General features: G+C 44.5%; 1 protein-coding gene across 2 annotated transcripts in view; it reads right to left on the bottom strand.

Moving 5' to 3' along the window:
• The window catches only part of LOC132384967 (plexin domain-containing protein 1-like), a 585,821-nt gene that overhangs the window by 221,462 nt on the left and 338,213 nt on the right, over positions 1–26,146 (bottom strand). For both annotated transcript variants that reach the window (XM_059956658.1, XM_059956660.1), the window contains exons 6-7: positions 23,222–23,340; positions 3,738–3,837 (exon numbers count right to left, since the gene is read on the bottom strand). In XM_059956658.1, the coding sequence (XP_059812641.1) occupies positions 3,738–3,837; positions 23,222–23,340 (219 nt within the window). The remainder of the gene's footprint in view (positions 1–3,737; positions 3,838–23,221; positions 23,341–26,146) is intronic.

Raw genomic sequence — 26,146 nt, 5'->3', positions numbered from 1 at the left:
TCCTTTGTTGAGACGTACAAATAAAGGCAACATGTAAAAGGTAATAGTCACGTCATCAGGAAACAAAGATATCTTATAATTTATCTGCACATCAGACAATAAGATATAGGAGCAGAGGTAGACCATTCGGACCATTGAGTCTGCTCAGCCATTCAATCATGGGTTGATCCAATTCTTCCAGTCATCCCCACCCCCCTGCCTTCTCCCCATACCCTTTGATGCCCTGGCTAAACAAGAACCTATCTATCTCTGCCTTAAATGTACCCAATGACTTGGCCTCCACAGCCACTCGTGGCAACAAATTCCACAGATTTACCACCCTCTGACTAAAGTAATTGCTCTGCATCTCTGTTCTAAATGGACGTCCTTCAATCCTGAAGTCTTGCCCTCTTCTCCTAGACTCCCCTACCATGGGAGATAACTTTGCCAAATCTAATCTGTTCAGGTCTTCTAACATTCAGAATGTTTCTATGAGATCCCCCCTCATTCTCCTGAACTCCAGGGAATACAGCCCAAGAACTGCCAGACATTCCTCATACAGTAACCCTTTCATTCCTGGAATCATTCTCGTGAATCTTCTCTGAACCCTCTCCAATGTCAGCAGACCCTTTCTAAAATAAGAAGCCCAAAACTGCACACAATACTCCGTGTGGTCTCATGAGTGCCTTATACAGCCTCAAAATCACATCCCTGCTCTTATATTCTATGCCTCTAGAAATGAATACCAACATTGCATTTGCCTTCTTCACCACCAACTCAACCTGGAGGTTAACCTTGAGGGTATCCTGCACAAGGACTCTCAAGTCCCTTTGCATCTCTGCATTTTGAATACTCTCCACATCTAAATAATAGTCTTTCTGTTTATTTATTCCACCAAAGTGCATGACCATACACCTTCCAACATTGTATTTCATTTGCCACTTCTTTGCCCATTCCCTTAAACTATCTCTCTGCAGGCTCTCTGTTTGCTCAACACTACCTGCTCCTCCACCTATCTTTGTATCATCAGCAAACTTAGCCACAAATCCATTAATCCCATAGTCCAAATCATTGGCATACATCATAAAAAGCAGCGGTCCCAACATTGAACCCCGTGGAACCTCACTGCTAACCGGCAGCCAGCCAGAACAGGATCCCTTTATTCCCAATCTCTGTTTTCTACTGATCAGCCAATGCTCCATCCATGCTAGTAACTTCCCTGTAATACCATGGGCTCTTATCTTGCTAAATAGCCTCATGTGCAGCACCTTGTCAAAGGCCTTCTGAAAATCCAAGTACACCACATCCACTACATCTCCTTTCTCTAACCTGCTTGTAATTTCCTCAAAACATTGCAGAGGGTTAGTTAGGCAGGATCTTCCTTTCAGGAAACCTTTGGCCTATCTCGTCATGTGCCTCCAGGTACTCCATAATCTCATCCCTAACAATCAATTCCAACAACTTCCCAACCACTGATGTCAGGCTAACAGGTCTATAATTTCCTTTCTGCTGCCTCCCAGCCTTCTTAAATAGCGGGTAACATTTGTAATTTTCCAGTCATCTGGTACAATGCCAGAATCTATTGATTCTTGAAAGATCATCGGTAATGCCTCCTCAATCTCTCCAGCTATTTCCTTCAGAACCCGAGGGTGCATTCTATCAGGTCCAGGAGATTTATCCACCCTCAGACCATTAAGCTTCCTGAGCACCTTCTCAGTTGTAATTTTCACTGCACCTACTTCACTTCCCTGACACTCTTGAATATTTGGCCGACTGCACCATGAAGACTGATGCAAAATACGCATTCAGTTTCTCTGCCATGTCTGCATCTCTGATTACAATATCTCCAGCGTCAATTTCTATTGGTCCTATCTCTACCCTGAACTCTCTTTTACCCTTTATATACTTAAAAAGGATTTTAGTATCTTCTTTGATGTTTGTCACCAGCTTCTTTTCATAATTCATCTTTTCCTTCCTAATGACCTTCTTAGTTTCCTTCTGCAAGCTTTTAAAAGCTTCCCAATCCTCTGTTTTCCCACTAACTTTGGCTTCCTTGTATGCTCTCTCTTTTGCTTTTACTTCGGCTCTAACTTCACCTGTCAGCCACGGTAGTGTCCATCTACTATATGAAAATTGATTCTTATTTGGAATATATCTTTTTGCACTTCCCTCATTTTTTTGCAGGAACTCCAGTCATTGCTGCTCTGCTGTCCTTCCTGCTAGTGTCCCTTTCCAGTCAACCTTGGCCAGTTCCCCTCTCATGCCATTGTAATTTCCTTTATTCCACTCAAATATCGATACATTGGAATTTAGTTTCTCCTTCTCAAATTTCAAAGTGAACTCGATCATATTGGGCAAATACGAGGAAATCTGCAGATGCTGGAAATTCAAACAACACACACAAAATGCTGGTGGAACACAGCAGGCCAGGCAGCATCTGCCAAAGGGTCTCAGCCCGAAACGTCGACAGTGCTTCTCCTTATAGATGCTGCCTGGCCTGCTGTGTTCCACCAGCATTTTGTGTGTGTTGTTTTGATTATATTGTGTTTACTGTTCCCTAAGGGTTCCTTAACCTTAACCTCTCTTATCACCTCTGGATCATTGCACAACACCCAAACCAGCACAGCCGATTCCCCCCAATGGGCTCAACAACAAGCTGTTCTAAAAAGCCATTTGAATGCGGATCCATGGATAGCACTGCCACCATGTTATATGTTCTTGCACAAAATGTGAGGACTGGTTATCTGAAATTGGAACAATGGAACAACCTTCCTCGTTAAAGGCACCTTACAAACAAGTGTTGCTTTTTACCCTCCCTGCTCATAAAGTATAAAATACTGACTCAAAACTCCCCTTCTGCATCTTCTGTGCAATTAGAGTCATAATTTAGTCATACAGCACAGAAACAGGTCCTTCAGTCCACCTTGTTCATGTCAAACAGTTATTCTGTCTAGTCCCATCAACCCGCACCTGGATCATAGTGCTCCATTCTCATCCATTCCATGTACTTATCTAAACTTCTCTTAAATGTTGCAATTAAATCCACATTCACCATTTCAGCTAGCAGCTTGTTGCTCACTCTCACTACCCTCTGAATGAAGAAGATCCCTCTAGGGTTCCCCTTAAATATTTCACCTTTCACCATTAACCTATGACTTCCAGTTCTGGTCTCATCCAACTTCAGTGGAGAAAGCCCACTTGCATTTACCCTAATGATATCCAGCATAATTTTGTATACCTCTATCAAATCTCTCTTCATTCTCCTACACCTATTCAATAAAGTGCTAGCCTACTCAACCTTTCGCTTTAATTCAGGTCATCAAGTCCCAGCAACATCCTTGCTACATAGTTTCATTATTATTGATTCTTACCTGTAGGTAGGTGACCAGAACTGCACAGATAACCCAGATTAAGCCTCACCAACACCTTATACAACTGCAACATACCAACTGTACTCCTGTGCTCTATACTTTGCCAATGTTACAACACTATCTCCCTGTGTCACCATTTTCAAAGATTAATGGGTTTGTATTCCTTGATCCCTCTGTTCTGCCACACTCCACAAATCTATCAAGTCTTCCTTCATTCTCCTACGCTACACTCTTCTAATTAGTGCAACTTGCTGATACAGTGGGAAGGATCAGAGTGCTGGGGGAGTGATAAAACTTGTCCAGTATTTAGAGCATGAGGGAAAATCATATTGCTCTGTTGTCCTCTCTCTTTTATCTATCTTTGGATTTGCTGGGAGGTCTACTTACCAGGAGCATGTGGTGCCACATGGTCTATCATGAAGGCATCAGACAAGCCTACTTTGACAGGGTGCTGTGCTGAATTTATCTGAGTCACAGTTATTGGAACCTAGAGAACAGATTAAAGAGCAATGTTAACCTTCAATATTAATGCCATCTGTACAGCTTGATATGGAAACACCCTTTCTCCCCAGGTAAAACCATTGATCATCTGAAGCTTTTTGATAACCTTCTGTTCCCATTAGATCCACTATTAAAGAGAAAGGATTTCTATAACATTTTGTAGGTTGGATGAAATACTCACAAATAGCAAGTGCTTTGGAGAAGCTATTGCTGTCATGCAGCAAACACAGCAAGCTATTTGCCTTTGGATCATTAGCACTCACCCAAAAGAGATGAGGCCTGCCACCCAAAAGAAGATCTCCAACAGTGCAGAATGTCTACAGCATCGCACCTCCTACTCTAAGGGAAAGATTATGAATAGGTGAGGACTTTATTCCCTGGAGTGTAGGAGAATGAGGAGAGATTTCATAGTGATATATAAAATTGAGGGGTATAGATAGGGTAAATGTAAGCAGGCTTTTTCCCCCCACTGAGGTTGGGTGAGATTAGAGCTAGAGGTCACAGGCTATGGGTGAAAGGAGAAATATGTAAAGAGAACCTAAGGGGGAACTTCTTCACTCAGAGAGTGGAGAGAGTGTGGATTGAGCTGCCAGTGGAGGAAATGGATGTGGGTCTGATTGCAACATTTAAGAAAAGTTTGGACAGATACATCGCTGGGTGGATCACGGGAGGTGCAGGTTGATGGGACCAAACAGAAAAACAGTCCATACAGATTAGTTTGGGCCAAAGGGCATGTTTCTGTGCTGTAGTGCTCTATGACTCAATAACTGTTATCAAATGTCTGTTTGTAGGAGTTTAGTGTGCTGTCCTACACACAGCAGTGAACACCCTTATAATCTACTTCATTGGTAAATCATAAACACAAGAGAATCTGCAGATGCTGGAAATCCAGAGTAACACACACAAAATGCTGGAGGAACTCAGCAGTTCAGACAGCATCTATGGAGAGGAATAAAGAGTCGACATTTCAGGCTGAGACCCTTCATCAGGACTGAGTTCTTCATCAATGGTGCATCAGTGAATGATTTCATTATTTCTGTAGTGAGTTTGGATAACAGGAGATCATGAAAGGTGATAAATAAATACACTTCTTTCTCTCTGGGATCCACCGATCTCTGCCACCCTATTTATCACATGGGAACATAGCAAACGAGCTACAGGATGATCAAGTTCCATTATGGCAGCTGTAGAACTAAATTCAAATGATTAAATAATTCTGAAAGAATAGGCTAGCCTCAGGCTAGGTGAATATGAAGCCACTAGATTGTCATAAAAAAACACATTACATTCGCTGGTCATTACTATCATATCTTCTCATTACTACCATCACAGAGGAGAAACAGGATTCTGAAGACACACAATCAATGCTTTAGGAGCAGCTTCTTTCGCTCTGCCATCCGAATTCTGAAGGTTCCATGAACCCATGAACACTACCTCAATATCAGCTTTCTTTTTGCTCTACTTGATTTTTTAAAAATATTTTTTATTGTAACATAGAAAATATTTCAATGTATTACACTGCACTGCTGCAGCAAAAGAACAAATTTCACGACATACAGTATGTCAGTGATAATAAACCTGTTTCTAATTCTGATAGTCAGAATATATCTGTAATGCAATACAAGCATGTTTTTCAGTGGACCTGTACCATACAGTCCTTCTGCATATGACAATAAAGTCCACTAGATTTGACTAGTGTTGCTATTGAAGGAAATCTGCCATCTTTACCTGGTGTGAAACTGTGTGAATGATTTTTAACTCCACTCATGGGCATCCATTACTGATTCAGCCAGCAGCACTGACATCCCATGATCAAATTCAATATAGAACGTGACAGCACAGTACAGGCCATTTGGCCCACAACGTTTTGACAACCTCTTGACAAACTCTAAGATCAATCTAATTCTTCCTTCAAACATAGCCCTCCATTTTTCTTTCATCCATGTGCCATGTGTCTCTTAAATGCCCCTGATGTATCTATACGTCTATCTCTACCACCACCCCTGGCAGTGCATTCCACACACTTAGCACTCTCTGTGCAAAAAAAACTTACCACTGACATTTCCTGCTATGTTTTCCTCCAATCACCTTAAAATTATGCCCCTTTGTATAACAAGACCATCAGATATAGGAGCAGAATTAGGCCATTCAGCCCACTGAGTCTGCTCCACCATTTCATTATGGCTGATTTATCATCCCTCTCAATCCCATTCTTCTGCCTTCTCACCGTAATCTTTGATACTCTTACTAATCAAGAACCTATCAACCTCTGTTTGAAATATACTTAATGGCTTGGCCTGCACAGTTGTCTGTGGCAGTGAATTCCACAGATTCACCACTGTCTGGCTGAAGAAATTCCTCCTCGTCTTTCTTCGAAAGGAACTACCCTCTATTCTGAGGCTGTGCTCTCTGGTCCTAGACGCCCTCAATTTTGGAAACATTCTCTCCATATCCACTCGATCTAGGCTTTCAAATATTCAATAGGTTTCAATGAGTATTACCCATTTCTGCCCCAGGAAAAATCTCTGTCTCTTCTTTGGCTATGCTAATCTACATACCAGTAAATGGAATTCCCATAATTTCTGGAATTCAGTAGATAATTCAAAAATATCACTGCCAGAATCCATACCTCACATCACTTTTTTGTAAGTCCTGCTGGGTGGCCAGAGAATGAAAGCTCAGTCAAACTGAGATGGCTTTTATGCACTGCTCGTGCTTGAGGATATCTATTGAGAGATTGAGAAATGACTTCCCCCCGACCACGCAATAAGCAGAAGTCTCACACTCCAGAAAAGGGTGCAGTACCTGGTGCAGTGTGCACATACTAATTGTGGAAATTTTGCACATTGAAGTCTCATTATGAAAATAGAAAACTTCCATTCTCCAGTTCCCATCTGTGATGTGTAGCACAGATTTCCTTCTAAACTCCAGCGAGTTATAGAGAAGTACAGCACAGCACTGAAACAGGTTTTTTGGCCCATACAGTACATGCTGAACCATTTAAACTGCCTACTCCCATTGACCTGCACCAGGACCAAATCCCTCCACACCCCTCCATGTACCTATCCAAACCTCTCTTAAAAGTTGAAATCAAGCTCACATGCATCACTTGTGCTGGCAGCTCATTCCATACTCTCACCACCCCCTGAATAAAGACATTTCCTCTCATGTTCCCCTTAAACTTTTCACCTTACACTCTTAACTCATGACCTCTAGTTTTAGTCCCACCCAACCTCAGTGAAAAAAACCTGCTTACATTTACCCTATTTATACTCCTCATAATTTTGTATAACTCTATTAAATCTCCTTTCAATCTTCTGCATTCTAAGGATGCAGTCCTAACCTATTCAATCTTTCCTTATAACAGATCCTCCGGACCCAACAACATACTTGTAAATTTTCTCTGTACTTTTTCAAACTTGTTTACATCTCACCTATAGGTAGGTGACCAAAACTCCACACAATAGTTCAAATTAGGCCTCACCAATGTCTTATACAATTTCAACATAACATTCCATTTCCTGCATTCAATACATTGATTTATGAAGACCAAGGTGCCAAAAGCTTTCTTTACAACCCTATCTACATATGACACCACTTTCAACAAGTTATCAACCTGTACCCCCAGATCCCTTTCTTCCACACTCCTCAATGCCCATGTACACAGTTCACTGTGTAAGACCTACCCTGGTTGGTCCTGGTCCTGCCGAGGGTAAAAACTCGCTCTTGTCTGCATTAAATTCCATCTGCCACTTCTCAGCCCCTTTTTTCAGCTGATGCAGATCTCTCTGCAAGCCATGATAGGCTTCATAGCTGTCCTCTACCCCCCCACCCCCGACCATCTTTCCCAAACACATTTGGCAAACTCTAGCTCATCTAGTCCTGTTATAGTATGGTATTCCATCTCAATCTGTGGAAAGTTAAAATCACTTACTGTAACAACCTTATGTTTCTTGCAACAGTCTGCAATCTCTCTATAAATTTGTTCTTCTAAATCCTGCAGACTGTTAGGTGGTCTGTAATAAGCCCCCTTAATGTTGTCTCCAGTCTGTTCTGCTGATGCACTGCAGTGACATTTTCTCTGACTAGTAACACCACCTGTCCTCCTTTAATATCTCTGGCTCTGTCACATCTAAAACTATGGAACCACAAAATATTGAGCTGCCAGTCCTGCCCCTCCTGCAACCAAGTCTCACTAATTGGTACAGTATCATAATTCTCGGTGTTGATCCACTGCCCTCAGCTTATCCCACTTTCCTACAATACTTCTTGCATTGAAATACATGCAGTTCAGGACACTAGTCGCATCATGCTCAACCTTTTGATTCCTGACTTTGTCTGAGGTCTTAACAGCATCTGTATCCACAACCTCTCCACTAACTGTTCTGGCACTGGTTCCCATTCCCCTGCAACTCTAGTTTAAACCTTCCTGTGCAATATTTGCAAACCTTCCTGCTAATTTACAGAACAGCATGCTTAGGCCCAGAGCCATCAAAGGTTCCTCATACATTAATATTTTCATTCCCGGAATCATTCTCGTGACCCTCTCCAAAGCTAGTGCATCTTTTTTCAGATAAGGGAACCAAACTACTCACATACTCCAAATGTGTTCTGACCAATGCTTTATAAAGCCTTTCTTGCTTTTATATTCTAGTACTCTTAAAAGGAATGCTAATACCACATTTGCTTTCCATGTGTAGTATATACATTTTCTCTGTGAAGCTTGCAGGGAGATTTATGCCGGTCAGAAGAATGGGCTGAAAGTTGGCAGATGGAGTTTAATGCTGAGAAGTGTGAGGTTCTACATTTTGGCAGGAATAATCCAAATAGAACATACAGGGTAAATGGTAGGGCATTGAGGAATGCAGAGGAACAGAGAGATCTAGGAATAACAGTGCATAGTTCCCTGAAGGTGGAGTCTCATGTAGATAGGGTGGTGAAGAAGGATTTTGGAACGCTGGCCTTTATAAATCAAAGCATTGAGTACAGAAGTTGGGATGTAATGTTAAAATTGTACAAGGCATTGGTAAGGCCAAATTTGGAATATTGTGTGCAGTTCTGGTCACTGAATTATAGGAAAGATATCAATAAATTAGAGAGTGCAGAGACGATTTACTAGGATGTTACCTGGGTTTCAGCACTTAAGTTACAGAGAAAGGTTGAACAAGTTAGGTCTCTATTCATTGGAGCGTAGAAGGTTGAGGGGGGATTTGATCGAGGTATTTAAAATTTTGAGAGGGATAGATAGAGTTGACGTGAATAGGCTGTTTCCATTGAGAGTAGGGGAGATTCAAACGAGAGGACATGATTTGAGAGTTAGGGGGCAGAAGTTTAAGGGAAACACGAGGGGGTATTTCTTTACTCAGAGAGTGATAGCTGTGTGGAATGAGCTTCCTGTAGAAGTAGTAGAGGCCAGTTCAGTTGTGTCATTTAAGGTAAAATTGGATAGGTATATGGACAGGAAAGGAGTGGAGGGTTATGGGCTGAGTGAGGGTAGGTGGGACTAGGTGAGATTAAGAGTTCGGCACGGACTAGGAGGGCCGAGATGGCTTGTTTCCGTGCTGTGATTGTTATATGGTTATATAAGATAAGGATTTCTGCTGGGTTCACATATTTGCTGTTCTGTAAATTAGCAACCATAACTTATTCCTTAGTCTCGGGATGAGGGAAAATATCCAAAAGGAATTTACAGGACATGTGAAGGGAAATAGTAAAGGGACAGGCCTTTTGTCCCACCATGATGTGCAAACGAATTAAACTAGTATTATGGTACGTCTCTGGCAACAATGAATATAGAATTGAGTCAGGTTTATTATAAACAAATAAACATTTTATTAAACTCTGCTCAACAAAAATGAAAAGTAAACAAACAACTAATTTAACCGTTAGTTAACTGCTGAAACACAGGCAACTCTGGAACACAGTCTTAAAGTGGTAACTGTGGAAGTCCAAATGATTTATACAGTCAATTAGGAAAGACTTTCCTGAAGTAACGAATTCCTTGACAACATGATGTTACTGCTGATCCCAACTGAAATATGGCTTGTCCGAAGGATTCATGACGAAGGAAATAAAAACGGCTTAAAGGAACTAACCTTTTGCTTGGCGAATAATCACTGCACAACCCTTTCTACTCTTACAGGTCGGGGTTATCTCAGATGCAGGTCACTATTTCTTGAACGAAGATCCAATAAGATCGATCCTGTATTAAATCACCAGACGACACCAACTTTACTCGATCCTTCGGTTCCCGTACTTCAGTAAAATCTTCATTCTCCAATACTTAGACTTTAAAATTAAATGAAAGATACATCAAACATAACTGGCAGCAATTAGCAAAACTGCCGGCTCAACGATTCTGTATCTCACAGTAGAAAGTAAAACTCCATTTTAAACCAAAACTGCGTCATGAGACCAAATATGGAGCATAACGGAGTAACTGATAAATTGAACGACGACTCAACACCAACCTCTTGCGTCACAGCAGGCTTTCCTGTTTTGTACCTGTTGGAACATGTCATCACGTGACCTCACACTGGCGGGAAAATTACATCACCCCACCATCACAAGACCATTACATCATGCTCACCAGATACTCAATTACATCATGGTCATAAGACAGTCACAAGATACCCACGGGGTATGTAACACCTCCCTCCAAAAAAAAAATCGGCCTGTCATGAGCAAAATTTTAACAATTAACTAATTACATAAAAAATACAAATGTATAAAATCTACAACATACACAATATACATAGTATTATCATACAGCACCTTACAAATTAATATACAGTAGGAGTGTTACAAATGTTGACATACTACTTCACACCATAAAAAAATTACATTGTACATTCACCATCTAGACAGACAGTCAGCAATCGCATTATCTTTGCTTTTAATATGAGTTATCAAAATATTATATTCCTGTAACATCAAACCTTTGTTGCTAAATTGGAGCTTGATTTATTTCCTTAACCGTTTTCCTTAACCAAGCCTGGACCTACAACATAACTAAGGTAAGTCACAGTGGCATGACCAAATTCACTTTTAGCTGAGTTAATAGTTAAGTTAGCTTTTGAAAGCCTTTCAAATAGTTTCTCCACCACAGTAATATGTGCTTCCCAAGTATCATTTCCTGTAACTAAATCGTCAATATAGGCATCTGTATCTTTTAACCCATGAATCACAGAATTAATCATCTGCTGGAAAGTACCTGGGGCATTCTTCATCCCAAAAGGAAGAACATTATATTCATATAACCCAGATGGGGTTAGAAATGCAGAAATCTCTCTACCTCTATCCGTCAATGGAACACACCAATACCGTTTTAACAAATCAATCTTTGTAAGGAACTTTGCTTGTCTATCTTTAACTGCACAATCATCCACTCTAGGGATTGGATATGCATCTATTTTTGTTACAGCGTTCACCTTCCTGTAGGCAGTAAAAAACCGAATACTACCGTCTGACTTAGGCACCATAACACAAGGTAAACTCCAATAATATTATCAGAAGGTCTAATAATATTATTCTCTAACATATACTTAATTTCTTTCTCAGCAAGTTCACATTTTTCCATGTTCTTCTGATATGAATGTTGCTTTATGGGTTTGGCATCTTCAACATCTATATCATGTGAAGCTACTGTGGTTCTTTAAGGAACGTCTGGAAATAAATCCCTATATTCAAAAATTAATTGCTTCATCTGCTGCTTCTGTTCTGGCTGTAAATGAGCTAATTTCTCATTAATATTTTCCAAAATTGTTGAGTTTGGTAATCCGGCAGAAACAATATTGGGTTTAGAATGAGTTTCAGATGAATCATCCATTAAGTTCCTAGTGAGCTCAGACTCATTATTATTGACCACAACAATCATAGTAGCAGACTGTTTCGCATAATATGGTTTTATCATATTTATAGGACAAAGCCTTCTTCGATCTGGTGTCTTAATTACATAATCCACATCATTAACTTTAGACATAATTTCATAAGGACCACGAAATCTAGGTTGTAAAGGGTTCGTTTGCACCGGTAAAAAGAATCAACACCTTATCTCCAGGCTTAAATGACCTCATTCTAGCTTCTTTATCATACCAGGTTTTCATTTTCTCCTGAGCTGATTTTAAATTTTCCCTGGCCAAGCTACAAGCTTTATGTAATTTATCCTTAAATTTTAAAACATAATCCAGCAAATTAGTGTGTACCTCTTTATTAATCCACTGTTCTTTTAATAGGGCCACAGGTTCTCTAACTCTATACCCAAATACAAGTTCAAATGGACTAAAACCTGTACTGACTCCCATACTGCAAATAGAAGCAAATGTATGCCCTCATCCCAATCATTTTCATTTTCTACACAATACATCCTAATCATGGTCTTGAGGAAAGAATGAAACCTCTCCAAGGCTCCTTGCGATTCTGGATGGCATGCAGACCATTTAGCTCCCAGTTTGTAAACTATCTGCTGAAACAATCCAGACATAAAATTACTACCTTGATCAGACTGTATTTCCTTAGGCAGCCCAAAATAAGTAAAGAATTTTATAAGAGCCTTTATCACAGTTTTAACTGCTATATTCCTAAGTGGTACCGCCTCTGGAAACCTCGACACAGTGCACATGATAGTCAACAAATATTGATGGCCAGCTTTAGTTTTTTGCAATGGGCCTACACAATCTACAATAATTTTGGAAAATGTTTCACCAAATGCAGGAATAGGTTGCAGTGGGACCACTGGAGTAACTTAATTAGGTTTACCCACCATTTGGCAAAATTCTGCAAATTGACACATTCTGCAAAATGTCACCATGTGGCGATCCACTTTCTGCGCAGGCGAACCGGTTCACAAATAGCCAGCGTGCGGGGGGAGACTTTGGTAATGCGCCTCTGACGTCATTTCCGCCCGGAGAGGGCAGGCGCTAGGGATTAAATGCCAGCGCCGCGAAGTTTGAATAAACTAGTCTCGAAACGCCTTACCGACTGCGTGTTGTTATTTCAGCGCTGTGTATAGCACATCGCTACATTGGTGACCCCGACGGTCCAAACGGGATTTGGACCAAAGATAACCGACTCTTCATCTGTTCACGCAGTTTCACTAAAACTGCCGACTTTCTGGACGCTGCGACCACGCGTGTGGTTTAGCCAAGCAGAAGCCCAGTTCCAGATTTGGCAGATATCCTCTGATTCCACGCGTTACTATCACGTGGTGAGCGCCCTTGACCAGGAGACAGCCGCCCAGGTTGCAGAATTCATACAGTCATCCCTGGAAGAAGGCAAATATGCAGCATTCAAAGCGCTGCTCATTGGGACCTTTGGCCTCTCATGGTGTGAGTGAGGTGCCCGCCTGCTTCACCTGGACAGTTTGGGAGACAGGCTGCCGTCAGCATTGATGAACAAGATGCTGGCCCTGGCTGACGGACACAAGCCCTGTCTCATGTTCGAGCAAGCGTTCCTAGAGCAACTACCCGAGGACATACATCTGCAGCTGGCCGACGCAAATTTCAGCGACCCCCAGAAGGTGGCAGCCCGTGCAGACGTGCTGTGGAAAGCAAAGAGGGAGAGCATGGCGTCCGTCAGTCAGCTTACCAGGCCACACGCCCAACAGCAGACCAGACCAGGCCCGGCAGGGGGGCGCACACAACACAGAGGCAGGAGTGAGGAGGCCAGCGAACAGTGGTGTTTCTACCACCAGCGGTGGGGCACAAAAGCCTGCCGTTGTCGCCCGCCCTACAAGGGCCAGTGCCAGGGCCAGCTGCCGCTAATGACTATGGTGGCTGGCCACCAGGACAGCCTCTTGTACGTCTGGGACGAACAGTCAGGACGCCGCTTCTTGGTCGACACTGGAACGGAGATCAGCACCTTGCCCCCAACGGGGCACAACACCCGCAACAGGAAGCCAGGACCTACCCTGAGGGCCACAAACGGCAGCACGATACGGACCTACGGCACCCGCACAGTGCAGCTGCAGTTCGGCGCCAGCCGGTTCACGTGGGACTTCACACTGGCTATGGTGGCCCAACCACTCCTGGGGGTGGACTTCTTGCGAGCTCACAGCCTGCTAGTCGACTTGCAAGGGCAAAGACTGGTACATGCCGAGACTTTCCAAACGTTCTCCCTGGATGAATCCAAGTTGCCGGCCCCACACCTGGTCTCCATCATGCTGTCGGACAACGAATTCACCAGAATCCTGGCGGACTTTCCATCGATTCTGGCACCGCAGTTCACGGCAGCCATGCCCAGACATGGAGTACAGCACCACATCCTGACCCAGGGACCACCCCTCCACACCCGCGCATGAAGGTTCCCCCCGTAAAAGCTCCGCCTGGCAAAGGAGGAGTTCAAGAGGATGGAGGAATTGGGGATCGTATGGAGGTCTGACAGCCCATGGGCCTTCCCCCTGCACATGGTGCCCAAAGCAGCCGGGGGTTGGAGACCATGCGGCAACTACCGCAGACTGAACGAGGCTACAACTCCAGACCGCTACCCCGTGCCGCACATACAGGACTTTGCAGCAAACCTGCACGGGGCAAGAATCTTTTCCAAAGTAGACCTCGTCCAGGGATGCCATCAAATCCCGGTGCACCCTGAAGACATCCCTAAAACAGCACTCATCACCCCGTTCGAGTTCCTCCGAATGCCGTTCGGCTGAAAGAATGCCGCACAGACGTTCCAGCGGTTAATGGACATGGTGGGACACGACCTGGACTTTGCATGCATCTATTTAGACGATATCCTTAGAGCCAGCAGTAGTCGTCAGGAGCATCTGTCCCACCTCCGCCAGCTCTACTCCCGCCTGAGTGATTTCGGCCTCACTATCAACCCGGCCAAATGCCAGTTTGGTCTTGATACCATCGACTTCCGGGCCACAGGATTACCAAAGACGGGGCAACACCTCTGCCCGCCAAGGTAGACGCGATCCGCCACTTTGCCCAGCCCAACACGGTCAAAGGCCTGCAGGAGTTCGTTGGTATGATGAACTTCTAAAATCGTTTCCTCCCTTCAGCACCCTTTGTACACCCTGATGTCGGGTAAAGGCAAGGACATTACTTGGGACGAGGAGGCCACGGCTGCTTTCGTTAAAGCCAAGGAAGCCTTGGCAGGTGCCGCGATGCTGGTGCACCCCAGAACGGACATTCCAACCGCACTCACGGTGGACACATCCGACACAGCAGTCGATGGGGTGCTGGAGCAGCTCATCGAGGGGCGCTGGCAACCCCTGGCGTTCTTCAGCAAGCACCTACGGCCACCCGAACTCAAGTACAGTGCTTTCGACCGGGAGCTGTTGGCACTATACCTGGCAATCCTGCATTTCAGGTAGGAGGCAGGCCATTCACCATGTTCACGGACCACAAACCGTTGACCTTCGCATTCTCAAAGGCGTCCGATCCCTGGTTGGCTCGCCAGCAGCGACATCTGTCCTACATCTCCGAGTACACGACGGACATCCAGCATGTCTCGGGAAAGGACAACGTCATGGCAGACGCACTCTCCAGACCAGCTGTCCAGGCCCTGTCCCTGGGGGTGGACTATGCAACACTGGCGGAGGCGCAGTAGGCAGATGACGAGATGCCCAGCTACAAGACCGCAGTCTCGGGTTTGCAGCTGCAGGACTTTCTCGTAGGCCCAGGTGAGAGGACCCTCCTGTGCGACGTGGCTACCGGCCAACCTCGCCCCATCGTCCCGGCAGCCTGGAGGCGGCGAGTTTTCGACTTCAAACACGATTTGGTGCACCCATCTATCAGGACAACTGTCCGGCTGGTCTCCAGCAAGTTCGCGTGGCACGATTTCGCAATCAGGTCCGTGAATGGGCCAGAACATGCGCACAGTGCCAAACAGCCAAGGTGCAGCGGCACACTAAAGCCCTGTCACAGCAGTTCGAACCCACCCACCGGAGGTTCGATCACATTCATGTGGATATCGTGGGCCCTCTACCAGTGTCCCAAGGAGCGCGGTACCTCCTAAGACCTCGCGGTAGACCGGTTCACGAGGTGGCCAGAGGCGGTCCCGCTCACCAACACATCTGCCGATTCCTGCGCCCGAGCACTGATCGCAACCTGGGTAGCACGCTTCGGGGTACCGGCCCACATTACCTCCGACAGAGGCGCCCAGTTCACCTCCAGGCTGTGGTCAGCTATGGCCAGCCTGTTGGGAACGCAGCTACACCAGACAACTGCCTACCACCCACAGTCGAACGGACTGGTGGAACGCTTCCACTGTCACCTAATGTCGGCTCTCATGGCCCGCCTGAGAGGACCTAACTGGGTGGATGAGCTTCCCTGGGTCCTGCTTGGAATTCGCACGGCGCCCAAAGAGGATCTGCACACCTCGTTGGCCGAGTTGGTGTACGGCGCACCCCTGGCCATCCCAGGAGAGTTCATACCAGCCCCAAGGGGGCAAGAGGAAGAACCCACAGCAGTCCTGGACAGGCTACGCGAAAGGCTTGGCAACCTGGCCCCCGTACCAACTTCACAGCACGGACGGACCCCGACCCATGTACCCAAAAACCTGCAGAACTGTAAGTTTGTGTTTGTACGAAGGGGCGGACACCAGGCACCGCTACAGCGGCCGTACGAGGGGTCGTTCAAGGTGATCAACAACAACGGGTCCATGTACGTTCTGGACATTGAAGGGAAAGAGGTTTTCACGGTGGACCGACTCAAACCAGACCATGTGGACTTGGCGCAGCTGGTCGAGGTTCAGGCACCGTGGCGCAGAGGCAGACCTCCCAAACAGAGGCTGATCCAGACTGTGGACATTGGGGGGTGTATCGCCGGTTCTGGGGGGGTTATCTGGCGACTCACTTTCTGCGCAGGCGAACCGGCTCACAAATAGCAAGCACGGGGGGGGGGGGAGACTTTGGTAATGCACCCCTGACATCATTTCAGCCTGGAGAGGGCGGGCGCTAGGGATTTAAATGCCAGCGCTGCGAAGTTTGAATAAACTAGTCTCGAAACGACTTACCGACTGTGTGTTGTTATTTCAGTGCTGTGCGTAGCACATTGCTACAGCCACATCTTTTCTCAAACTAGGCCAGTAAAAATGTTTAAAAACCTTGTACACAGTTTTCTTCACACTTTGATGTCCACCCAACGGCACGCTATGAACTAAAGTTAAAATTTCATTCCAATAAACTTTAGGAACTACTACCTGGTGAACAACCTTCCATTCATCACTTGTAGGAATTGTAGGTGATCTCCACTTCCTCATTAATATTCCTTTCTCAAAATAATATCCTACTGGCACCTTCCCAATTTCACTATCCAGAAGAGCTTCTTCCTTTTATTTGATAATCTCAGGGTCTCTATTCTGCTCTGCTATCATCTCCTTCCGAGACAGAGACAAATCTTCATGGTCAGACTTACCCCAAGAGTCTTGAACAAACAATGAAGGTAAAATAGTTTCTAACACATTCTCAAAATTCAAATCCCGAGTTGAACAGTCATGGGTAACAACCCCATCCTGCACACCAAGGTTTTTAGCCATAGCTTGAGTTACAACACAGGAGGAATCTGTGTTAGAATCCATCCGTGGTCCCTCTGACTTTATTGTCAAATGCACTTCAGGAAAAACTTGTTCATCTGCTAAGTCATTCAGCATTCCCTAACAATAGAGAAACATCATTCACGGGTAAGCTGGGTTGTAGTACTACTTTAACAAGTCCTGTAACTAACCCTGACCTTAAACTTACTCTATGCAAATGTACAGGCATAAGGACACTCCCAATAACTCGTATATATTTTACCTCACCAGTGTCAGACTCATCACTAAACTTTAGCACACTGTCTAATATTAGTGATTGAGAAGCTCCAGTATCCCTAAGGATTTTTAATGGCACTGGAATGGATCCCTCTTTCAAGGATACAAATCCTTTGGTTATAAAATGATCATATCCCCTCTTAACTTGGTCAGACTCTGACAAAGCTACATTTATATTTATCAACCCTGTGGATTTACAGGTGTTTCAATATGTTGCACACAAGCATCTGGGACTGCTTCCTTCTGCTTCTTCAATCGGAAACAGTTAGCTATTACATGATCAGGTTTCTTACAATCATTACATATAGGACCAAACTGTCTTTCCTTCATATGTTTTCCTTCCTCCTTACCTTCCTCACTAACTTCTAATTTAATTTCTAGTTTACCTTGACTCTCTGTGCTATTTTTCCTTTTAAAAGTTCTACCCTGAGGCCCTTCTACCCTGACCAATCAAGAATCTATCAACCTCTGCCTTAAATATACATGAAGACTTGGCCTCACAGCTGCCTGTGGCAAAGAATGCCACAGACTCACCACTCTCTGGCTAAAGGAATTCCTCCTCATCTCCGTTCTAAAAGGATGCCCCTCTATTTTGAGGTTGTGTCCTCTGGTCTTAGACAGACCAGCATAGGAAACACCCTCTCCACATCCACTCTATCAAGGCCTTTTACCATTAGATAGGCTTCAATTAGGTCATTCTTCATTCTTCTAAATTACACTAAATACAGGCCCAGAACCATCAAATGACCTTCTGTCTTCATATGACAAGCCATTTAATCTTGAAATCATTCTTGTGAACTTCCTTTGAAAAGTTTCCAGTTTCAGCACATCCTTTCTAAGACAAGGGTCCCAAACCTGCTCACAATACTCCAAATGAGGCCTCACTAGTGCTTTATAAAATCTCAACATTACATCCTTGCTTTCATATTCTAGTCCTCTCGAAATGAATGCTGACATCACATTTACCTCCCTCACCACTGACTCAACCTGCAAATTAACCATTAGAGAATCCTGCACATAGATTCCCAAGTCCCTTTGCACCTCAGATTTTTGTATTTTCTTTCCATTTAGAACATAGTCAACCCTTTCATTTCTTCCACCAAAGTGCATTATCAAACACTTGCCAACACTGTTTTCCATCTGCCACTTCTTTGCCCATTCTCCTAATCTGTCTAAGTCCTTCTGTAGCCTCACACACAAAATGCTGGTGGAACACATCTCCCTCTGGTGCTCCCCTCCCCCTTTCTTTCTCCCAAGGCCTCCCGTCCCATGATCCTTTCCCAGTACCAGAGGGCATGGATTGAGAATAAGAGGTCAGTTATTTAAAACAGAGTTGAGGAAGAGCTTCTTCTCCCAGAGAGTTGTGAAGGTGTGGAATGCACTGCCTCGGAAGACGGTGGAGGCCAATTCTCTGGATGCTTTCAAGAAGGAGCTAGATAGATATCTGATGGATAGGGGAATCAAGGGATATGGGGACAAGGCAGGGACTGGGTATTGATAGTGAATGATCAGCCATGATCTCAGAATGGCGGTGCAGACTCGAGGGGCCGAATGGTCTACTTCTGCACCTATTGTCTATTGTCTATTGTCTATTCTCCAGCTCTGTATCCCCTTTGCCAATCACCTTTCTGGCTCTCAGCTTCACCCCACCCCCTCCAGTCTTCTCCTATCATTTCACATATTCCCCTCCCCCTCCTATTTTCAAATCTCTTACTATCTTTCCTTTTAGTTAGTCCTGATGAAGGGTCTTGACCCGAAACGTCGACAGTGCTTCTCCCTATAGATACTGCCTAGCCTGCTGTGTTCCACCAGCATTTTGTGTGTGTTGCTTGAATTTCCAGCATCTGCAGATTTCCTCGTGTTTGTCCTTCTGTAGCCTCCCTATTTCCTCAAAACTACCTGCCCCTCCACCTATCTTAATATCATCTGCAAATTTTGCAACAAAGCCATCAATTCCATAATCCCAATCATTGACATATAATGTAAAAAGAATCAGTCCCAACACAGACTCCTGTGGAACAGCACTAGTCACTGGCGGCCAGTCAGAAAAGGTTCCCTTTATTCCCACTCTTTGCCTCCTGCCAATCAGCCACTGTTTTATCCATGCTAGAATCTTTCCTGTAATACCATGGGCTCATAACTTGTTAAGCATACTCATGTATAGCACTTTGTCAAAGGCCTTCTGAAAATCCAAGTACACAACATCCACTGACTCTCCTTTGTCTATCCTGCTTGTTATTTCTTCAAAGAATTCCAACAGATTTGTCAGCAGGATTTTCTCTTAAAGAAACCTTTTCTTTTAAAGTTGACTGTGGCTTCAAGTTATCTGCCTTCAAGTACCCTGAAACCACATCCTTTAATCAAATCCAATATCTTCCCAACCACTAAGCTCAGACTAACTGGTCTATAGTTTCCTTTCTCCTGCCTCCCTCTCTTCTTGAAAAGTGGAGTGATATTTGCAATTTTCCAGTCCTCCAGAACCATCTCAGAATCTATTGATTCTTGATAGGTTATTACTAATGCCTCTACAATATCTTTAGCTCCCTCTTTCAAAACTCTGGATATAGCCTATTTGGTCCAGGTCTTTCTTCAAATCATTGTTTTCCAAGCACCTTCTCCCTAGTAATAGCAAATGCACTCACTTCTGCCCCCTGATACTCTCAAACTTCTGCCATACTGTTAGTGTCTTGCACAGTGAAGACTGATGCAAAATACTTATTTAGCTTCTCTGCTATTTCCTTGTCCCCCATTAATGCTTCTCCAGCAATCCAATTCTCGCTTCCCTTTTTCTATTTATATGTGTAAAAAAACTTCTGGTATTCTCTTAAATATTATTGGTTTTTTTTAGTTGCTTTCTGTTGGTTTTCAAAACTTTCCTAATCCTGAAACTTCCCACTATGTTATGTTCTCTATATATGGCACCTCTTTTATGTTGGCTTTGACTTCCTGCATCATCCTGCCTTTAGAACACTTCTTCTTTGGGATGTATCTATCCTCGTGCCTTTCAAATTGCTCCCAGAAACTCCAGTCATTGCTGCACAGCTATCATACCTGCTAGTGTCCCCTTCCAGTCAACTCTATCATGCCTCTATAATTCTCCTTACTCCACTGCAATACTGATACATCTGACTTTAGCATCTCCCTCTCAAACTGCAGGATGAGTTCTGTCATATTATGATCACTGCCTCTTAAGGGCTCCTTTACCTTGTTCCCTGATCAAATCTGGATCATTACACAACACCCAATCCAGAATAGGCATTCCGAGTGGGCTCAGCCACAAGCTGCTCTAAAAAGCCATCTCGTAGCCATCTACAAATTCTCTCTCTTGAGATTCAGCACCAACCTGATTTTCCCAATCTACCTGTATATTGAAATCCCCATTGACTATGTAACATTTCCCTTTTGTCATGCCTTTCCTATCTCTTGTTACAATTTGTTTCCCACATCCTGGCTACAGTTTGTAGACCTGTATATAACTCCCACTAGGGACATTTTATCCTTGCAGTTTCTTTACTCCACCCACAAGGATTCTGCATCTTCCAATACTCTGTCTCCTTTTTCGAAGGCTTTGATTTCATTTGTTGCCAACAGAGCCACCCCAATACCTCTGCCTTTCTGCCTGTCCTTTCAATACAATGTGTATCCTTGGATGTTAAGCTCCCAACTATGATCTTGTTTCAGCAATGATTCAGTGATGCCCACAATGTCATACCTGCCAACTTCTGGCTGTGCTACAGGATCATCTACCTTATTCCGTATTCCGCATTCAAATATAACACCTTCAGTCCTGACCTTTTTTGATCCTGTTCCCCCTTTTCACTGCAACTCATTCGACTAACTGCGATTTTCCCCTATCATCTGCCTGTCCTCCCTCACAGTCTCACTACACATTGCCTCTGCTTGTAATCCTACCCTCCACCCTATCACTTTGTTTCCCATCGCACCTCCAAATTACTTTATACCCTCCCCCAAAGCTCTAGCAAACCATAAGGATATGGGATCCCCTCAGGTTTGGGTGTAACCCATCCCTTTTGTACAGGCCATACCTTCCCGAGAAGAGATCCCAATGATCCAAAAATCTGAAACATCTGCTCCCTGTACCAGTTCCTCAGCCACGCATTCATCTGCCAAATCATCCTATTCTTGCTCTTACTGGTGTGTGGCACAGGCAGCAATCCTGAGATTGCTACCCTGGAAGTCCTGCTTTTTAGCTTACAACCTATCCCACTAAATTCTTTCTTTAGGACCCCCTCACTTTTCATTCCTATGTCATTGCTCACCCTCCCCCTTTAGAATGTTGTCACCTGACCCTGGCACCTGGGAGGCAACATACCATTCATGTGTCTCTTTCACATTCACGGCATCTCGTGTCTATTCTTCTAACTATAGACTCCTCTGTCACGACTGCATTCCTCTTCTCCCCCAGACTCAGTGCCAGAGACCCAGTCGCTGTGGCTCATCCTAGGAGGTTGCTCTGTCAACAGTATCCAAAAAGATATACTCATGTTTGAGGGGAACAGCACCAATGGTACTCTGTATTGGCTGCCTATTTTTTTCTCCGGACACAAAGCCTCCTCGCTCTAACACTGGTCCAGTCACACAATGGCTGCTCTAAAAAATCACCACTCTACATGTCCCTGCTTTATTTTTATTTGCCCTTGCTAATGAATCACCATAAAAAAAACTAAAATCCCATGAAAGCTCTTTTCTTAAATCTCTCTCTCCCCAACCAACATGAGGCTTGCGACTGCACTGTTGGAAAACAAACAAGATGTCCCTAATAAAGTGGCGACTGAGTGTGTACTGAAGTATAAGGAGACATGCTTCCACTCTGTTTCCCTTCTCTGACTCCATCTTTTCCATGTGCTGGTCCTCAATTCAAGTTGAGTTTATTGTCATGTGCAGAAGTACAGTGAGATACAATCAAAAACCTGCTTACTGTAGAATTACCTGCTCATAGGTTCAGACAACAAATAGAATATAAATTATTCATAGATCATGCAAGACAGTAAAGAGAAAAAAAGGACTGTATAGAGCAAGACTTTCATTAAAAAAAGATAGAATCACAAACAAGTCCATTGAAATACAAGAATTGGTCTTCCATTGCTGAGGTAGGTTAGGGTTGCGTAAGGCAGTTTAAGAAGTCAAGGCCTCATTTTGGGTATCAATTTGATTAATACACTCTGCTGTCTCCAAAACAGGAGTGCTGTTACTTTGCAACGCACAAAAAAGTACTTGAGGAACTCAGCAGGTCAGCTAGCATCAATGGAAAGGAATAAAGAGTCCATGCTTTGGGCTGATACCCTTCATCAGGACAGTAATCCTAATGAAGGGCCTCGACCTGAAATGCTGACATTTTATTCCTTTCCATAGATGCGGCCTGGCCTGCTGAGCATTTTGAGTGTGCTACTCTGGATTTGCAGCATCTGCAGAACCTATTGTGTTTATATTATTACTTACCTGCGGAGAGCAAAACTGCCCATGGTAGCCCAGGTATGGTTTCACCAAAACTCTGAAAAGTTACTGTGAGATATTCTTCCCCTTGTATTTCTAAAACCCCAGCAGTCACCTCAGCCACTGGCACTCCCCACCCCTGCATAACTTCCCATACTCACGTCCTTGTAGCTGAACACGATTCTCCCTTCTTGACATAGCATGGCCTGGAAGGTGAAACTACCAACTTCCTCCCGGTCAGGCAGAAACACTTTATCCCACTGGACGACAAATGTTGTCCCTGAACAGTAAAGACAGGACCAGTGAGATGTGATGCAGAGACACATGGCAACTTGTGACAGTGCAGAGGAGAACCACAAAACCAAAAACCTTAAGTCAAGTCAAGTCACTTTTAATTGTCATTTCGACCATAACTACTGGTACGGTACACAGTAAAAATGAGACGTTTTTCAGGACCATGGTGTTACATGAAACAGGACAAAAGCTACACTGAACTATGTAAAAACTACACTAGACTACAGACCTACCCAGGACTGCATAAAGTGCACAAAACAAATAAATAAGACAATAGGCACAGTAGAGGGCAGTAAGTTGGTGTCAGTCCAGACTCTGGGTATTGAGGGGTCTGATGGCATGGGGGAAAGAAACTGTTAGAGTCTGGTCGTGAGAGCCCAAATGCTTCAGTGCCTTTTCCCAGATGACAGGAGGGAGAAGAGTTTGTATGAGGGGTGCGTGTGGTCCTTCATAATGCTGTTTGCTTTGCGGGTGCAGCGTGTAGTAAATGTCCGTGATGGCGGGAAGAGAGACCCCGATGACCTTCTCAGCTGACCTCACTATCCGCTGCAGGGTCTTGCGATCCAAGATGGTGCAATTTCTGAACCAGGCAGTGATGCAGCTGCTCAGGATGCTCTCAATACAACACCTGTAGAATGTGATGAGGATGGGGGGTGGGAGATGGAAACATACCCTGGTGGCAGTGGCATGAGTTATCAGGAATGCATGAAGCAATTTGGGTCACTTGCAAAATAAAATTCGGAGCAAGAAGCCCGCGAGTGAACTGATATTTTGGAGTGAAGGGAGTTTTTTACTGCTCGGGTTAAAGAGAGGGGAGACTGCCCAGACGCATGACGTCGGCCAGTAGAGCGCGAAAGGTTTAAAAAGAAGACCGCCGTATCCAGCGGGCAGCGGTGTTACAGGCAGCAGAATGGTAGAGCTTTGGCTCAATGGGCTTAGGCAGTAACGGGACGAGACGAGATAGGAAGTATGTGTGTGAGGCCAGTGTTCTGTGCTTGGTGTCAGATGTGGGGGGTCCTGGAGTCTCCCAGCCTCCTGGACGGCCATATCTGCACCCGGTGTGTCGAGCTGCAGCTCCCGAGGGACCGAGTTAGGGAACTGGAGATGCAGCTTGATGATCTTCGCCTGGTCAGGGAGAGTGAGGAGGTGATTAGAGTGGAGTTATAGACAGGTGGTCACACCAGGGCCATGGGAGATGGACAAGTGGGTCACAGTCAGGAGGGGGAAGGGGAAGAGTCAGGTACTAGAGAGTACCCCTGTGGCTGTACCCCTTGACAATAAGTACTCCTGTTTGAGGGGGGTGGGAACTGAACTGAAGAGATTGGGGAAAGGAAGTTAGCTCACAAATAGAGAAAGCTTGTAGACAGTGCGAGAGGGAGGATAGGCAGGTGATAGAGAAAGGATGCGCTCAGACTGATGGTTTGAGATGTGTCTATTTTAATGCAAGGAGTGTTATGAACAAAGTGGATGAGCTTGGAGCATGGATCAGTACTTGGAGATATGATGTGGTGGCCATTACAGAGACTTGGATGTCTCGGGGACAGGTTTGGTTACTTCAAGTGCCGGGATTTAGATGTTTCAGAAAGGACCGGGAGGGAGGCAAAAGAGGTGGGGGCGTGGCATTGTTGATCAGAGATGTGGACGCCATGGAGGGATTGTCTATGGAGTCTCTATAGGTGGAGGTTAGGAACAGGAAGGGGTCAATAACTTTACTGGGTGTTTCTTATCGGCTGCCCAATAGTGACAGGGATATCGAGGAGCAGAAATGGGAAACAGATCCTGGAAAGGTGAAATAATAACAGAGTTATTGTGATGGGAGTTTTTAATTTCCCATATATCAATTAGCATCTCCCTAGAGTAAGAGGTTTAGATGGGGTGGAGTTTGATAGGTGTGTTCAGGAAGGTTTCTTGACACAATATGTAGATAAGCCTACAAGAGGAGAGACTGTACTTGATTTAGTATTTGGAAATGAACCTGGTCAGGTGTCGGGTCTCTCAGTGGGAGAGCGTTTTGGAGATAGTGATCATAATTCCAAAGAAATTGCCCAAAGAAAGCAAAGAGCAGTTGTATTCTGCATGGAGGTTGGTGACCAGTGGGGTGCCTCAGGGATCTGTTCCGGGATCCCTCCTCCTCATGATTTTTATAAATGACCTGGATGAGGAAGTGGAGGGTTTGGTTCGTAAGTTTGCTGATGACACAAAGGTTGGATGTGTTGTGGATAGTGTGGAGGGCTGTCAGAGGTTACAGCGTGACATTGATAGGATGCAAAACTGGGCTGAGAAGTAGCAGATGGAGTTCAATGCAGGTAAGTGTGAAGTGGTTCATTTTGGTAGGTCAAGTACGATAGCAGAATATAGTATTAATGGTAAGACTCTTGGCAGTGTGGAGGATCAGAGGAATCTTGGGGTCCGAATCCATTGGACACTCAAAGTAGCTGCGCAGGTTGACTCTGTGGTTAAGAAGGCATATGGTGCATTGGCCTTCATGAATCATGGAATTGAGTTCAGGAGCCGAGAGATAATGTTGCAGATATATAGGACCCTGGTCAGACCCCACTTGGAGTACTCTGTTCAGTTCTGGTCGCCTCACTACAGAAAGGATGTGGAAGCCAATAGAAAGGGTGCAGAGGAGATTTACAAGGATGTTGCCTGGATTGGGGAGCATGCCTTATGAGAATAGGTTGAGTGAACTTGGCCTTTTTTCCTTGGAGCGACGGAGGATGAGAAGTGACCTAATAGAGGAGTATAAGATGATGAGAGGCATTGATCGTGTGGCTAGTCAGAGGCTTTTC

The sequence above is a fragment of the Hypanus sabinus genome, chromosome X1 (genome assembly GCF_030144855.1).
Source record: "Hypanus sabinus isolate sHypSab1 chromosome X1, sHypSab1.hap1, whole genome shotgun sequence".
Lineage (NCBI taxonomy): Eukaryota > Metazoa > Chordata > Chondrichthyes > Myliobatiformes > Dasyatidae > Hypanus > Hypanus sabinus.
The sequence above is the reverse complement of the archived record's forward strand: the minus strand, read 5'-3'. Positions and strand labels throughout refer to the sequence as shown.